The 16,813-nt window shown below is 44.9% G+C and overlaps 1 protein-coding gene across 1 annotated transcript in view; it reads right to left on the bottom strand.

Annotated features, from left to right (window-relative positions):
• Positions 1-16,813, bottom strand: part of PIK3C3 (phosphatidylinositol 3-kinase catalytic subunit type 3) — a 63,193-nt gene that overhangs the window by 21,084 nt on the left and 25,296 nt on the right. The window contains exons 9-11 of the mRNA XM_078879271.1: positions 16,310-16,402; positions 5,843-6,028; positions 119-276 (exon numbers count right to left, since the gene is read on the bottom strand). Of these exons, the coding sequence (XP_078735397.1) occupies positions 119-276; positions 5,843-6,028; positions 16,310-16,402 (437 nt within the window). The remainder of the gene's footprint in view (positions 1-118; positions 277-5,842; positions 6,029-16,309; positions 16,403-16,813) is intronic.

Below are 16,813 nucleotides of genomic sequence, written 5' to 3'. Positions count from 1 at the left end.
GCGCGTACATTCTTGAAAAAGTGCGAGAGTTCAAAACCAAAAATATCGCCCGGTATGGCTTGAGCTCGATTTGTAATGGCCGTGTAAGCACAGAAATACGAGAGGGTGCTGGGCTCACCCGTCCGGCTCCGTTTCTTTGGCTGGAGGGGCCAGGGTGCTTTCGGACATCACCATCTGCCCGGTCTCCTTCTTGCTGGGCTCCAAGCCGGCCTTTATCTCCTCAAAGTTCTCGTATTTGAGGGCCTGCACGAGCTGCAGGAGGTACATCAGCAGGTCCTGTACACGCAGCCACAACAAGCGTACGGTCAGCTGGGCACGTTGCGTTCCGGCGGTGTAGTCTCTCTGTGGGCGCCATCATCATCACGGTGGCTAGGAGATGTTCACGACCTCGCCTGGTATGCAGGATGTCGTGGGTTCGATCCTGACCTTGACTATGCCTGTATATTTGGAGTTTGCATGTTCTTCCCGTGGTCACGTGGATTGTTTTCTCCGGGCCCTCCGGTTTTTGGCTGCTAATAAATTCCCACGTGATAAGCCACTTCGTTGAGCTATAATTTGTGGCCAGGTCGCTTCTGAAGAAGAGCTACATAGCTCAGTGGGCCTTACTTGGTGAAATAAAAGTTTAGTTTTTATCGAACTCACAATATATTTGAAGCAGCATCTGATTTAGACGACAGGAATCCGATGAGCCATGCACCTCTTTTTACAGATGGTCAGTAGGGGCGGGTCAGCAAACAATACAAGAAAACCCCAATAGGAGTGCAAAATAGAGAAAATAGTAAGCAAGTCAATAAATGTAAATAAACAATAAATACATTTGAGAATAGGTTTTCCCCATTTTTCTGGCAACAAAACAGGTGTTAAGATGTTAATACACCAAGCTGAAAACCTTTTACAAGGAATCATGCCTGCATTAACCACAATACTTGTGGTCAGAATGCAAACTAAAAAATACTCTGATAAGATATGCATTGTCTTTGAAACTGATTGGGCCACACCAGAGACAGCTTTCTTTTGAGCCTAGTCTCAAAACGGTGTTAGACCAGAAGACGCCAAAAGGCGCAGAGTGTCTGAACTTGTTCTGCAGTTCTGCTGCTGTACCTTTCTACCTGATGACGAATGCTTGTATTGCGATCGAAAAGTCGTGATTTATTATTTTTTCTACTTACGTGACTTTACCGAAAGAACCAAAGAGTACGGATTCCTGCAGTCACGAAAACTTCAAATCAACATTGACCTTTAATTCTCCAAAGCAAACCTAACGAGTTTGCAGCGGTCGGCAATCTGCGTCGTAGACCTGGTGACCTGAGTTCAATTCCTGGTCACAGCTAACAACACATCAGCGGTGAGCGATATCTGGACTAGTTCTGGGAAAACGCTTCACCGGCCAGCGTGGTAACAAACATTCCCCCGTGACCGAAAGGCATAGGGAGGCCCTCATCCAGCAGTAGATTAAGCTGTAAAAAGTAGGCATGTCACAACCCCCCCCCCCATCACAATTCGATGCGTTGACATGATTCAAGAAGTGAAGTTTTTTTAATTTCATTTGTACCATCTCATTTATACGGTATCTTGTTTGCATCTGCCTTGTTCTCTTTCATTTCCGCCGTCTCAATACCGTAAAGGAAATATCTCAGGTACAATGTGCACGCTTCACGCGTAGAATTGGACGAGGTCGCAATGAATAAAACTCAACGCTTTGTACAAGCAAGCTCAACATAAGCGTTGCGAGCAAGGAGATTGCCAGGACACAGCAAGCCAACATCAGATGGAGCCCTTTCCAAATTTACCATCTGTCTGTTTGGTGGAGGTTATTTTTTTCTCAGTTTGAATCCTGCCTTTAATAAGGGATAATTGTGTGAGCTCCGTTCGCTCATTTGCGCACTTTAATTAAACAATGTTCCTTCACTTCGATAATTTGGAACCTTGTATAGATGAATTCGTATTTAATCACTCTATTGCATTTGTTAACACTGAATACTGTGTGTAGAGGTGTGCATTAGTAATACGTTGGAACTCATTTTAACAACCCACCATTTAGCTATTTTACTGAGCATTTATGGCAACAATTGAATAGGTTAATCTAACAATTAAGAAGTGCTTATGCAAGTATTTGTAAACTTTCGATTTAAAGCTTTCATGACTGCAGGGATTCATCTTCTTGGTTCTTTCGGTAAAGTCACGTAGAATGGAAATAATAAAATAATAAAAATACAACATAATAAAATAATTCTCACGACGTTTCGGCCACAACGCAAGCAGCCGTCCTCAGGTGAAGAACAGGTCTGTCGGGAAGACAGATAATTATTTTATTATGTTAAATTTTTATTATTTTATTATTTCACTTCTACGTGACTTTACCGAAAGAACCAAGAAGATATTTGTAAACTATGCATCAATAAAAATATTGTTACTATACATTTATTAATCCAGTATTCAGGATTTATATTGATGACATTGTGTTGTGCACACACTTATTAATTATTTATTCGTGAGTGCAACATGCAAAGGAAGGGTTGTAGGTTTGACGCGGCAGGGAGCGCACGGAGTTTGTAGGCCACCAACCCGAGTTCGATTCTCAGCTATGGTCAACAGGGGTGGCGAGTGGGATCTGGAACGCTCCTGGCCTCCCTTCCACCAACCCACATTGACCAGTGTGGTGAAATATGGTCAAACAACCACCATGTATGGAGTTCCTTAGCCAGAGACTATAATTGGGCAATGCTACTGCATCATTACGCGTACATATGTCTTTGAAAAAAATTGAAATGGGGGTGAAATACATTTCTTTGAATTCATCAGAGAAATTCTTTTTTTTTCCGGTGAATCTCTCAACTTGTGACTCCCCAACACCCAGAGCAAATCCACTCAATGTGGGCAGTCATACCGAGAGGCAGCTGTAGGGATGTCGCGAGAATTCAAAAAATGTGTCGGTGGAGATGGGAATGCGCGTTTAATTTACTCCATGCTGCGTCGTTTGAAATTCAGGCATGTCCTCGCGATCCCAACTTTCCCCCCCCTCGTGCCCCCGCCCCGAAGCAAAAAAAAGGAGTTTCAGCAGATGTGGAAAACTGTTGAAATCTTTTCAAATATTTTGAACATTCCTACTCGCTGTCCAGTCAAAACCGATCTCGATCTATGCACGGAGCTCCTTCGTGACTTGCGCCGCCGAAGATTAAAAAAAAAAAACTATTTTTCTTCCACTCGCTTTCTTCTGAGCAATGAAAACCACAGTCGGAACAGTCAACAGCGGTGGCCAGACGGACGGAAAGCCTCGGTTACTCAACGCAAGTGCGTTTAAAAACGTTCCGCGTTTTGCTTTGTCGAAAAAGGGGGGGGGGGGTGGGTGGGGAGGAAATAGCGCAGTGCACATCAGGCAGGTGCGGTCGTCATAGGTGGCGCGAGGCACGAACAAATTAAACAAAATCTCAGGGATCCAAACAGCTCAGAAGGTCCCAGATTAGTGGAAAAAACAAGGGAATAACCGAATATCAGCCCGAATTCAGATCCTCGTGAATATAACATACAAATCCAATTAATCTCTCTTATCTTGTCTGCATCTGTTTTTTAAATCTTGCTCTTCATATTTTTTGTCGGTCTCGTTTCATGACATAACTCACCAAGCTCAAATAGAACATCTAATTGTTGCTCGCTATCAGCCATTTGAAAAGTCTGCACTACATAACCCTCTCATCTGCCTATCTCTTCTCTCATCTCAATACATCTCTATATCGCTTACGTCACATCTCTGCCTCATCTGTATCTCTCGCCTCTCATCTCAATACATCTCTATCACTATTCTAAATCTCGATTTAAAGCTTTCGCGACTGCAGGGATTCATATTCTTGGTTCTTTCCAAGACGTTTCGATTGCAACACAAGCAATCATCATCAGGTGCGAAAACCACAGCAACTTTCTTGCTTGCTGTGGTTTTTTCTTGCTTACTGTGGTTTTCACACCGGATGATGATTGCCTGTGTTGCAATCGAAACGTCGTGAGAATTTTATTGTTTTATTTGTATTATTTTATTATTTCCATTCTACACGACTTTACTGAAAGAACCAATAATATTTTAAATCTCTTATGTCATCCCAATAGAAGTTTCTAAGTTGAAAAGAGAGCTGCCCCCCCTCCCCCCAACGATAAATGAAAAAAAACCTCCTACTTAGGGGGCCCCCCTTCTATGAACCGGGCACTACCAGCGGCCATCGCGAATGGAAGGGCGGTGCACAAAGCCCTTCCGTCAGGGGGGCCACGTGCGGAGGCACGGTGAGCCACGCGGTCGGTACGGAGCCGCCCCCCCCATGCTTGCCTCGTGGTACCAAACCCCCCCCCCCCACACACAACTGGGCTATAATAAACAGTAGACACTTTAAAAAGCTCAGACGCCTGCGCATATGGAAACAACTGCCCAGGCCAAGGTGCCTCAAGGTGTTTGTGCAGGTTACTTGCTCAGCAGTCCTGTAATGATTCACAAACTCTCACCCTCCCACAACCTTCCCCCCCCAACATCCACAACCCATCGCCTCACAATTCCAGAGTGCCAAGATCGGGGGAAGGGGGGGGTCATGATACGATTCTCCCATTTTTTGTTTTCTCCATTGCGGTGACTTTAGCGCCTCTGGTGGCTGCGTGGGGGATGGGGGGGGTGCCGTCACGCGAACCGATTGCCAATTGCGCGCAACGTACTGTACGAGGAGCAGTGGCGCGGTAACGACGAACTCAACCCCTTGGTCAATAACACCGTGTGTGGCCTTACAGGGCAACATAATAAATAAATATATATGTACGTAATAGGCCACGTGTCGGGCCAATGGCCCTTCTTCACAGCACATGAAAGAATAAGGGCCCAAAGTATCGCCTAGTGTACAGTAGTTTATAACACGTAGGCTTTCGCGACCAATCCTATCCATAATAGAAGTTTTTTGGGTGAGCTCGCGTAAATATGAATGTGTCGTGAAACCTGCCACCACCCGACAGCCAATCAGTAAAGGTTTTTCACCCGAGCATGTTTAAGTGACAAACCGTACGAATTGGCCGTGTCGGGTGGTGGCGGGTTTAGCGGCACATTTATATTCAATGCGATCTAACCAAAGAAAATCTCGATTATTGAAATTATACCGTAGTTAGCGCTCCACGACTATGAACCCGGCGAGTCGAATTTGGTTCCGGGCAACGAGCGACACTGGCGTCGAGTGACCTCTGAACTGGCGCGCAAGCCCTCGTGCGTCAGGCGGCGTTCCCTCTTTCCCCCCCGGCATTCCCTCATCAAAATCAGAATATTCATTCATACTGGAGGAATCCGATGAGCTATGAAGCTCTTTTTCACAGATGTCCAGTAAGGGGGCACTGGGTCAGAACGTTACAACAACAACGCAAAAACACGATCGGAATGAAAAGTATAGGAAAGGCAAGCAAAATCACTAAAAATAGACAAATACAGCTAAACAATTTTTGTCTCTCTAGGTAAAGCCCACTCAGCTACTTCAGAAGTGACCTGGCCACAAATGATAGCTCATGGGTTAGCAACCAAAACAACAAGAAGAGCCATATTTGTTTAAATTCGGTAAAAAAAACCCCCAAAATTATTTAACAGGTGCAATGCACGTTAACACGAGATGGTGGTCCTCCATAAACAACGCGTCACGAAGCAGTCTTGAATGAGCCGCACGCCGCAAGCTGCCGACCCCCGTGACAGCTCGACGGAGCGGCCTATCACGTGGAGATTTATAGCAGCCCCTCACCCCACCCCTGCACCCCCCCCCACCCCCGTCGTCATCATCGTCAACTCTCCGCGGCACCAAGCCGGGCACGGCGGGCAACACACGGACGGTGGGGTCACCTCGTCGTCGGCCTGCTGCAGGCGGGTGACGGAGTAGCGGCGCACAGTGGGATTGGTGAACTGCGGCGAGAGCAGCTCCAGCGAATCCTCCACATCCATTGGCTTCCAGCGCCCGAGCAACTCCAGCGCCTGCTTGGCTTCCTGCGCCAGGGACCAGTTGACGCACTTGAGGAACTTGGTCAACGCCTGTTGGCGGGAGGAGGGGGCGGGGGGGCAAAGGGATGCAGTCACGAGCGCCGTCACAGCGATATCGCTGCTCTTTACCGATCCGCTGCTGGATGAGATTCTCCCCAAGCTGTGGACGTTATGTATGTACGTATGTTGAACTTCTTTCGCACCCGTACGTTGCCAACTGTGCTAATCGGATGTGCGGGGAGAGGGACAAACTAAAAGGCAAAAAGCAGTTCTAAAACTCAAAAAAATTCGTTTCAAGCTACAGTAGAACCTCGGAGATCGAACGCACCAGAACTCGAACAAATCGGTTTGAACGATATTTCCGAACATTTTTTGCCCCAGAAACCAAACGAAATTCGGAGATCGAACGGGCAATCGCGTCTTCAAAGAACCTGTATGGCTGAGACGCGTATGGCCAGCGTGCATGAGGCTTGCCCAGACAAAGGGGACTCCCCTTCCAAACAATAACACCACCACCTCCTCCTCCTCACCACCTTCCAATCAAGCAATCAACTCTCCTTACTACAGGTAAAGTGAAGTTCAATGTTAATTTATTCCATTTATTCCAGACATTTATTCTATTTATTTATTGTTTCTTGTTTTTTTGTATGATTTTATGCATGTAATTACTGTAAACTTCGTGTAAAAATGCTTTATAATGAGAGATGTCTTGTGTCTGAAACCAATTAATGTCTATTACATTAATTCTTATGGGGAAAATTAATTCGGTGTTCGAACAAATCGGTGTTCGAATGGCCTTCTGGAATGAATTAAGTTTGATCTCCGGGGTACCACTGTATATTGAAAAGTGAGCAGCTCCAGTGGCTTCAAAACATCGGAAGGATGAGTGTTAACAGACGGCCACAAAAGGGTTTTTGGCTCATACTTCAGGTTGGAGCTCAGGGCCGGTTCAGATATTACTTTCTCACCAATGTTAGCCATGGCCGGGAATCGAACTCAGGCTGTCGGGTTCACAAAGCAGCGGTAGCTTACCCCACCGCAACGCCGCTCCACCTGTAAACTTTGCTGACCCGCCCATACTGGACATTTGTGAAAAAGAGCTTCATAGCTTATCGGATTCGTACAGTCTAAATAAAGATTCTGATTCTGAACTTGTTTGTTAATAAGTGTTCATAATGATGAACACTGCATTAAAAGTAAATGCAGTAGGGCTTAATAATGTACTCTTAGGTATTTTCAGTAAAGTTACATAGGGGGGAAATAAATAAATTATATTGATAATAGAAATAAAATAATGAATCACGACGTTTCGGAGGCAACACAAGCTTCCTTCATCAGGTGTAAAAAGGCACAGCAAAATAACGAATCTACAGTTATAACTAATCTACAGTTATTTTGCTGTGCCTTTTTACACCTGATGAAGGAAGCTTGTGTTGCCTCCGAAACGTCGTGATTCATTATTTGATTTCTATGATTATAAATATTTATTTATTTATTTTTACCTACGTGGCTTTACCAAAAAAACCTAAGAGTATGAATCCTTGCAGTCACGAAAGCTTCAAATCTAGCTTAATAATGTGGCTATGAATGTCCCTTCTATGACAATCATAACACTGTGGAATGTCCCGTGTTATGTAACAAAGCAAATAACTTTGGTGGCGTGGTAGCAATGGATTCTGTTTCTGGCCATTCCTTGTCATTTTGCTCAAACCCCCCATGACCACTAAAATGTTATGAAGCTTTTTCCACTTCAGAGTGACTTGCTGTGCACGAAACTTGGCACAAGGCACGACGGTGACAACATGAACCATTTAAAATTATTATTAGTGATGGTTGTGTTGTGTTCCATTCCATAGGGGCATCTGCACTTGTGTGCCGAATTTGAATGCGCCTTGTAATTGTACTTTACAATAATACATTGATGTAAGTGGTTTCGGCAATGGAACAGGAAATAAATAAAATATCACAAGTCTCATTGTCTCGTCCATGAACACATTATCTGTGGTTATAATGCTCATATTCAGCCAATAAAATATGTCTCTGAATCCACTTATACATCTATAATAAAAAAGCAAACAGTGCAGTGGAAAGACCAATGTACCAAAAATCAGCCAAAAGAAATCACCTTTCCAAAAGTGCTCTCGTCGAGAAGGCATCACCTGACCTGGACAGCGTGGAGGGGGTGCATTCAATTTCGTGGAACAACTTTGGCGAAACTCTGCCTCGGTAATACCATGCAACGGTGAGCAACACCGCACGTTCTGGACAAGGTGAAGAGAGCAAGAGATAGTGGGGATCGCACAACCATTCGCCATCCGTCCCAACGCGGCGGACGATGGACGGGCCCGCGGCCGCCGATACGTCCGCGAGGTGGCATCGACGGAGCCGAAATTGCCAACGAAGCGACTTTCAAATTGAAAGCGTGGCATTTAAATGCAAGGCACCGTGCCTGTGTTGATTTCGCTTTGTGCAGAGCGTTTCGTTTCTACGAGCGGTCGATAGCTGCCAACTGCGGCGAAACAAACGTGGGTTATTTAATGGGGACCTTTTTTACGGTATTTAATGCGTGTTTCGACTGTAGTGGTGGGGGGGGGAGATCGTTACAAACTCAAAATAAGAGTTTGATGTACGCATACATTCATGCGTGATCTCTTGTGTAATCAGCGGTAGGGGGAAAAAAAAAAAATGCCAAGACTGCCGCTGCTGCAGACAAAAAAGAAAAATCGGTGAAAAATTTCCACGGGCATTTTTGCGTTGAGGGGTTTCTAAACAATCGACGCACAGGTTGTGAGTGTTTTGTTTTTTGTGTTTTCCGCCTGCCCGCTTCGTTTAATGCGTTATATTTTTTTATTCCACCAATGGTGCCAAATAGGGCCACGTGTGGCCCTTGACGATTTGCTTGGGTCCACTGCACCTCGGTGTAAGCCACTTGGTAATTTTTTTTTTCTTTCATATAGGTCGCACTCTGTCCTATCACATTTTGATTTGGTTCAGGAAATCCGCTGTAAATCCGTTTGCCGTTGTTCTGCCTGCCACATGTGCTCTCATTAAGCCTGTACGAATACCACATGGGATTTGACAAGAGTGGCATAAAGTATCATAAAGGATTGTGGAGAAAAGGAGGCTTGTTTTTGGACAACGCCTATATATTTTTGGACTGGGTTTAAATTTTTCTTTCCAACGAGGTGACAGAGGCCTTTTTGACGACACATCAGTTTTTGTTCGAGGTGATGCCTGGGAAATAAAAGGAAAATGCAGGAATGAAAAAGGAATCACACAACAGGACACTTACATATATAATGAAGGATCCCTGAAAATTTTAAATTCACGACAACTACCAGAGGTGAACGAAATGAACAGAGGAAAAAAATAAAAACATTCGGATGAGGTGAAAAAGAACATCGTTGAAGTGTGGATGCACTCAATGTTCCCAAGCAGTTGTTGCAGGGAAGACCGGGTAAGTGGGAACAAACACTCATTGTAAAGGAGAACCCAAATTCATATTCTTGGTTCTTTCGGTAAAGTCACGTAGAAGGGAAATAATAATATAATAATCAAAATTTGTTAGAAAATATTGCATTTGTCCTTTGAATGGATTTAAAAATGGGTACTTGAGGAACAACCGCAACATTTTTTACATTTCACATTAGCACCGCCACCATTCGAACAAAATCCCCCAAAATAGGTCATTAAGACCTCGTTTCAACTTTCCGCAGTGAAATTATTCCGACGGTACCATCGGCGAGTGGCCATATTTTTTAATTTTCAATCCACAAATTTTGTGCCACTTGGATGCATACACAACGGAAGGAAATTGCTTTACTCTCAGATTAATGAGATTAAACTGGCCATGACATTAACACAGTGGCCCTAATCCCATGCAGGGGGTTGACGTGCCGGGGACTTTTAAAGTTTGAGAGCAAATGGGCCTCGGAGCTTAATGATGGCAGCCCATCTCCCCAAAACCCCAAGAAGCTGCTGCCTATAACCCGTCATAGGGGACTGCGATTGGGCTTTGATCTACCAAACTTCTACCTTTGATATTACCCTCTTCACCCGCCTCCCACACGCCCCCCCCCAAGCGCCTGCCCGAAAATCATAACTTATTCATATTGCATGCACAAATAGATAGTGGCACTGCCACACACATGCAAATGAGATAACTCCTTGAAGCAGAAATCACAAGAAAGGAAACCTTCAACGTTTTATCAAATTAATGGGCGACTTGATTGACAAACCAATCGCGGGAGACGCGCGGTTGAAACAAAACGTCGCATTAAAATGTAACTACGTTAAAAAGCCAAGCACCCAAACTTAAGTGGTGGTTTCAATGTATGCAGAGTTGCGGGGGTGCGGGAAATATCAGAGCCTTGATCTGAGCGGCACTCAGGACATATCAAGGGTGCTGAGAAATGCTGATGAAAAGTTCAATTTGGATAACTGCACAATAAAATTTCGCCTTCCGTTTTTTAGTCTTCTCTTCTAAGAGCGATCGTTATGAATAATTCACAAGGTTAAAGGCAAAAGAGTCAAGTTCAAGTACAAAGTTGACATGAAAGATGAACGGTTAATTTCTAAAACTTAAAATTCAGTCCACTGCTAATAGTATTTATCTGCACAATTCAAATACACACGGTGTATATAATTGGGCCAGAATGATTTGCCACCCTTAAAATTTGACAAATTATCAAAAATGCACGGTTGAGAATTGATTTGAAAATAGATTTATTTAGTTATTTAAAATCCTGTGGTGCATTACATTTGTCACATGAACCAACTACAATCATATAAATATTAATGAGACCGACTCTTACACGCATGAGCTTAACAATCGATTTCAACAGATGACTCCACGTAGGCCTAGCGTGTAACTGTTCGGACATAACGTGGAGGTAATTTTGCCATACGTCACACTCATGAGTGTGGGTTAATGAAGGTGGGCAGCATGACACATGTGGATGGAGAAATATAGTACAACAGTGGATTATGCTGCACTGCCTTCTGCTACCCACCAGATAGCCCAGCAGCCCATAGCACCTGTTATGCATGGTTGTCACCCATCAAAACAATGGCCAGGCTAAAACCTGCTTAGCTTATGGAATCTGATGGTAATTTATCACAAATCAGCAACCGTTTCGAATTTAATTCTGGCCGCACGTACAATTGCAACTCACTCGTATGAATTCAAGCACCAACGTTGGACAGGTGACGCTCCCCCCCTATTTACACAGGCAAGCATTTTGGTTCCAGTGTTCGCCGATCGAAAGCCATAAAAAAGCCGGGTGGCATTCTGAGCATTACTCATGAATGAGCATTAACAAATAGCGCCGAGGTGCGGACTCTCGCGAGCAACTTGGAAAGAGAGGAAATCAACACGACCTTCGGCCCCGCAGGGACACACGCGTACAGAATGTCCTTCGCGTGGCATGAACGGCCGTGCAGTGAAATGTCGGGCAACCTTTTCCCAGCTTTTGTTTAAATGGAAACACATGGTGCCGAGTGCGAAAATGCCACCTTTTCCACGTCCCGTTTTTTTTTTCAAATGGAGAGATATTTTCAAGGGGATGAATTTAAAGCGTGCGAGTAGAAATACTCATAAGACAGCCAACAAAGCGGAACAAAGTGGATCGTCATCCGCATTCCATGGGCGGACGCCATGGTAATGTGGAATTTCAAACCGTTGGCTAAGGGCTGAAAATAGAGATCAAGCACCGCTGCATTGCTAATTTGGGCAGGGGCTTATACAGAAATATACAAAGATCCACATATAGCCTACATAAGCTGTAGGGCTAAGTGCAGTTGGAGAGCACCTACGAAGCCTGCAATGGCACACGAGGGGGGTGGCGTCGCCAGAACCGCGCTCGGCCGCCTTTGTCTCCGTCGTGCAGATGCTTTACGCACCGCGCAGAGGCACAATGCCTAAGGCCGAGTAGACGCATGGGAATCAGAATGAGAATATTTGTTCATACTCTTCATGCTGGCCAGGCGTCTTGAAAGAAGTGGGAACATCTAAACCAGGGGTCGGCAAACCTGCTGCTCCGGAGCCGCATGCGGCTCTTTCAAGGAACTGCTTCGTGATGTTATTTATTAAGGACCACCATCTCGTACGCACATGCATTGCCAATCTTGAAATGTTGAGTTTTTTAAAAATCAAATTCGAAAAAAAATTGGCTCTTAAATGTTATTTTGTTTGCTGACCCCGTTGCGATATTCGCCACCGACGTTAGCTGGGGGTCCGAGAATCAAACTCGGGCCTCCGCGTTTCGTAGCTAAGTGGATTTGCCGCAGATTAACCGCTTGGCAACCGCTGTCCGTACGTAAACGCACACGCGCCCGTGTTCAATGTCGTCTCAAACTAGCGCAACTTTCAGATTGCGATATTCGTTTGGGTATAAATTATTAATCCATTCGGCCAGACCCACTTAAAACCGAAATGGTTCCCCCCCGCCCCCCCCCCCCGGCTTGTTATTGTTGGATGACAACGCCACCAAGAGGGGTAAAGGAAAACAAACAGGAGAGCATGAGGAAGTCGGGAAGGAAAGGAAGGCCATCTCCGTAAGCAGGACGCCACCACAAGAAAGGTTTTTTTCTGTCTCTCTCTCGCTATAACAGGATACCAAAGCAAACACAGACACAAAGACAGCAAAGACACTGCATCCGCATACCAGTCATCCAAACTGCCCATCTTTGTTTTGAAGACGGGAGCACTGGCCACCCAGCCCGCAAGACGACAAGCTGCCACAACCGCCGCCATCACCTTTGTCAAACACGAGCGAAGTGTGTGGGCTGTTTGCGCCAAGGGCCTCGCGGGAAAGCCCAACGTCTAAATACGTCGAGAGCACGTCCCACCAGGGAGACCGAGTGAGAAGGTTGGTTCGCACGCAGGTGCTGGGTGGACCGTTGCACGGTGAGATGGTGAGAGGTAGCGGAGGCCTGGGGAGGCCCCGTCATCCAGCAGTGGATTGACCATGAATGATGAAGATGATGGTGAAAAGTATGATGTAGTTATTATGCAGGTGTGATTTACACCGCAAAAGTCCGTGACATAATTGGGATTTTTTTCTTCTTCTAAAAGTAACGTAGAATGCAAAAAAAGAATTTATCGAAATGACGGGAGAAAATAAAAATCCACGTATTTTTCATTTAGCAAAATTCGCAACGACAGTGGCGAGTGTTAGATTTTTTAAATAGCGTCGCTAAAATCTCATCAATCTTTTGATTTTAGAGAAAAAGATAACAACATAAAAGCGAGACAGAGAAAAAAACTAAAACAAATTAAAGTTGACAAAAATCAGCAAACTTGGTCAGAACGAAAACACAACGAATCCTATATCCTTCTTTCCCCTCCCTTCTCTCTTACGTTCCTCTTTGATGCTGGACACGGCTAACACTGCAGGAATGCACGCAATGTCCTGCGCAAAGCTTCGCGGTCACAACAAGTGGAATATTTACATCCTCAAGGGAACGCTGACCAGACAGGGGGATCCGGATTACATATTCAATGTTGCACGCGTCGGATAAACACTCTCATACGAGGGCACCGTGGGCTGAGCGGGCGATGGGGGAGTAGTGGGTTTACGAGGTGTCCTTTAACATTTGCATTTACATTTCCCATTTAATAAAAAAAACTAAACTGAACGTTTTCTTTTAGTAGGAAAGGTCCACAAAGCTATATAGATATGTTTTCAGAAGTGACCTGTCCACAAATGATAGCTCAAATTTGTGGCTGGCAAGGCAGCCCTGCAAAAGCCTACAAAACCCGTTATATTAACCCGGATCCTAAAAGCAATATAAAAGTGGTTAAAAAAAAACAACCCCCCCCCCCACCCCACCCACCCACCGTTGCACCCATTGCACCCAACGAGAATCAGAAGAAAATTCAAGAACAGCCCAATGGAAATGCTATGCAGTCTGGTACTAGATTTGGCCTGCGTGGCGCACGAAACTCCTGCTCGGGGTGGAGAACGATAAAGCACTCCTCAAGGAGTTCTCACCGCGTCAAACGAGGTAAAGTCCACATGGCTTTGCGCGTTGCGACTTTCGAAACAAAAATTTGTCTCCAATATCTTGCAGCGGTTTTCTTTTTCTTCCCAAAAGTATTGTACTCAACAAACGATTCACAGTACAAACACAAAGGGCAAGTGTATGGGAATTGACACCAGTAGACACAATGATAATAGGTTTTTCCCTTTTTTTCTGGCAACAAAACAGGTGTTAAGATGTTAAAACACCAAACTGAAACCTTTTACAAGGAATCATGTCTGCAATAACCACAATGCTTGTGGTCAGAATGCAAACAAAAAACATACTCTGATAATTTATGCATTGTCCTTGAAACTGATTGGTCCACACCAGAGACAGCTTTATTTTGAGCCTCATCTAACACCTTTTGAGACGAGGCTCAAAAGAAAGCTGTCACAGCGGCCCGAGTTCTCTGTGGGGAGGAACAACGTCAAGTGGGAGAGCCACTGGTAGACCCCCGGAAGGTGCTGATGCCACCACTACACATTAGATTGGGCCTTATGAAACAACTTGTCAGAGCTGTAGATAAGGAGTCAGCAGCCTTCAAGTACTTTCAAGACATCTTCCCTAAGCTGTCTGAGGCAAAGGTCAAAGCCGGTGTCTTCGTCGGACCACAGATAAAGAAGATCATGGAGTGCAATGAATTCCCGAAGAAGCTCACTAGCAAGGAGATTTCAGCTTGGAACAGCTTTGTCGCAGTGCTTCGTGGCTTCCTGGGCAATCACAAGGTCGAAAACTATGTGGAGCTGGTTGAGACTCTGGTGAAGAACTACGGCACAATGGGCTGTAGGATGTCCCTCAAAGTCCATATCCTTGATAAATTCAAGGAGAACATGGGAGCGTACTCGGAGGAGCAAGGCGAGCGCTTCCACCAGGATATACTGGACTTTGAACGCCGCTACCAAGGACAGTATAACGAGAACATGATGGGAGACTACATTTGGGGGCTGATTTACAGTATAATCGTAAGCCTCGAAAAACTACTCACTTCTAAATCTTTTGTAGTACTTTTTGTATTACTTTAGTATAAACGAAAAGACACAAATTATCCCGTTTTCTCAATGAAAATAGTTACATTAAAAAAAAACGTTTGTGGGAAATAATAGCCATTTTCTCTACTTCTTACGCAAAAGCAATTACGAAATAACACCAGCTAACCAGGAACAAAAATTGTGTTACATAGTGAATTATTAGCAATGTCTTGTATTTTTAACGATGCAGCTCTCTTCGTCTCCTCACTGCGTCAAACAAGATCAACGTGGCATTTGACCGAACGATGAGTCCACACACGGCCTTGCGCGTTGCGACTATCAATTTTTTCTCTCAAACATTTCCCCAGTGGTGTTTTTTTCTTGCATTGGACAAGCGATTCGCAGTACACACAGAGGGCACGTGTATAGGAATTGCTACCAGTGTGGACACACGGTGCGACGTACGATGATTATTACCAACATTTTATATGGTGAACCCGTCAACGTCTTTCAATAAACTCTACATCCCTGGTGTCCACTTCCTTAGCTCGGATAACCCTCTTGGGCAAGGACGGGATGGGGGGAGAGGGGGAGGAGAAGATAAGAGAAAAGGGAAGGGGTGTGAAGGAGAGGGGTAGGTGGTGGGGGGGGGGCGTAAATGCCCGAATGAATGATCTTAAAAATCAATGCCCACTGGAGAAGAGGCTGTAAAGGGGTCCTCAAAAGTTGGTGATGTATGCTTCTTCTCTGTCCCTTGATTTTGGCACTTAGATGTTTTACAGCAGTTCTTTTTTGACAATTTATTGACCCAGACTTGCAGTGATGGGGGGGGGGCGTGCTCTTTGCAGTTGGCAATAAAGTTGCGTTTTGCTATTTCCAAGTGTTTCAATAGGGCGTCAGGGAGTGGGGTGGGGTCCAAAAAAATCCTCCGTTTTATGTAGGAAGCCATATACCCACCACGGTGGCGAGATGTTAACCACCTCGTCCTGGTATACAGGAGGTCGTGGATTCAATCTCGACTCTAGACGTCTGCTGTATTATTTGGAGTTTGCATGTATCTCTCCCTGTGGTCGAATGGATTTTTCTCCGGGTCCTCCGGGATTCCCCTCCACATTTAGAAACGTGCGTTTAGAGTATTGGGCTGCTATACATTTTCACTTGACAAGCCACTTTGTTGAGCTATCATCCGTGGTCAGGTCGCTTCTGAAAAAGAGCTATATATAGTTCAGTGGGCCTTACCTGGAAAAAAATAGTTTATAGTTTTTATAGTTCTTTGGAGGACACTGCTGCACTTATGAGAACACCCTGTGGCATGGCACGTAACGCAACCCATACTTACTTTCTCCTGATTGGTCAGATAGTAGCGGAATTTCCACACCAAGTCTTGTTCCTCGGAGGTCAGCTGTTTGGTCGGTGGGTAGCCCACGATGATCTGAGGCGAGAAATGTTTTTGTTTGAAAAATTTCACAGGCATTTTGATCACCTGACAGTCGGGGGGGAGGGTATCAGGCAGGCAGGTTTGTAACGCAGCTATTCTAAATTACAGGAACTCCTCTACTTACAAACATCTCGACTTACGAACTTCAGAAATACAAACCTGTCCGTACGTCCGGTTGCCTGTTCTGACCGAGAGTCGTAAGTTCAACCGCCGCGCAATCGATGGAGGTGGTGGCATCTACATCTGCAAGAACATTAGGAACCAGTGCCATCTATAACTATCGAATATTCTACAACTTTTAAAGCCATTTCTCGTGTTTAGCATACATGCCGTACAGCATGTTTGGAATCGAAAGGCGTAATGTTGGACTTACGAACAAATCGACTTACGAATAGACCTCTAGAA

The sequence above is a fragment of the Lampetra fluviatilis genome, chromosome 53 (assembly GCF_964198595.1).
Source record: "Lampetra fluviatilis chromosome 53, kcLamFluv1.1, whole genome shotgun sequence".
In the NCBI taxonomy this organism is placed as follows: domain Eukaryota; kingdom Metazoa; phylum Chordata; class Hyperoartia; order Petromyzontiformes; family Petromyzontidae; genus Lampetra; species Lampetra fluviatilis.
Note: the sequence above shows the minus strand (reverse complement) of the source record. Positions and strands in the feature narration are given on the sequence as shown.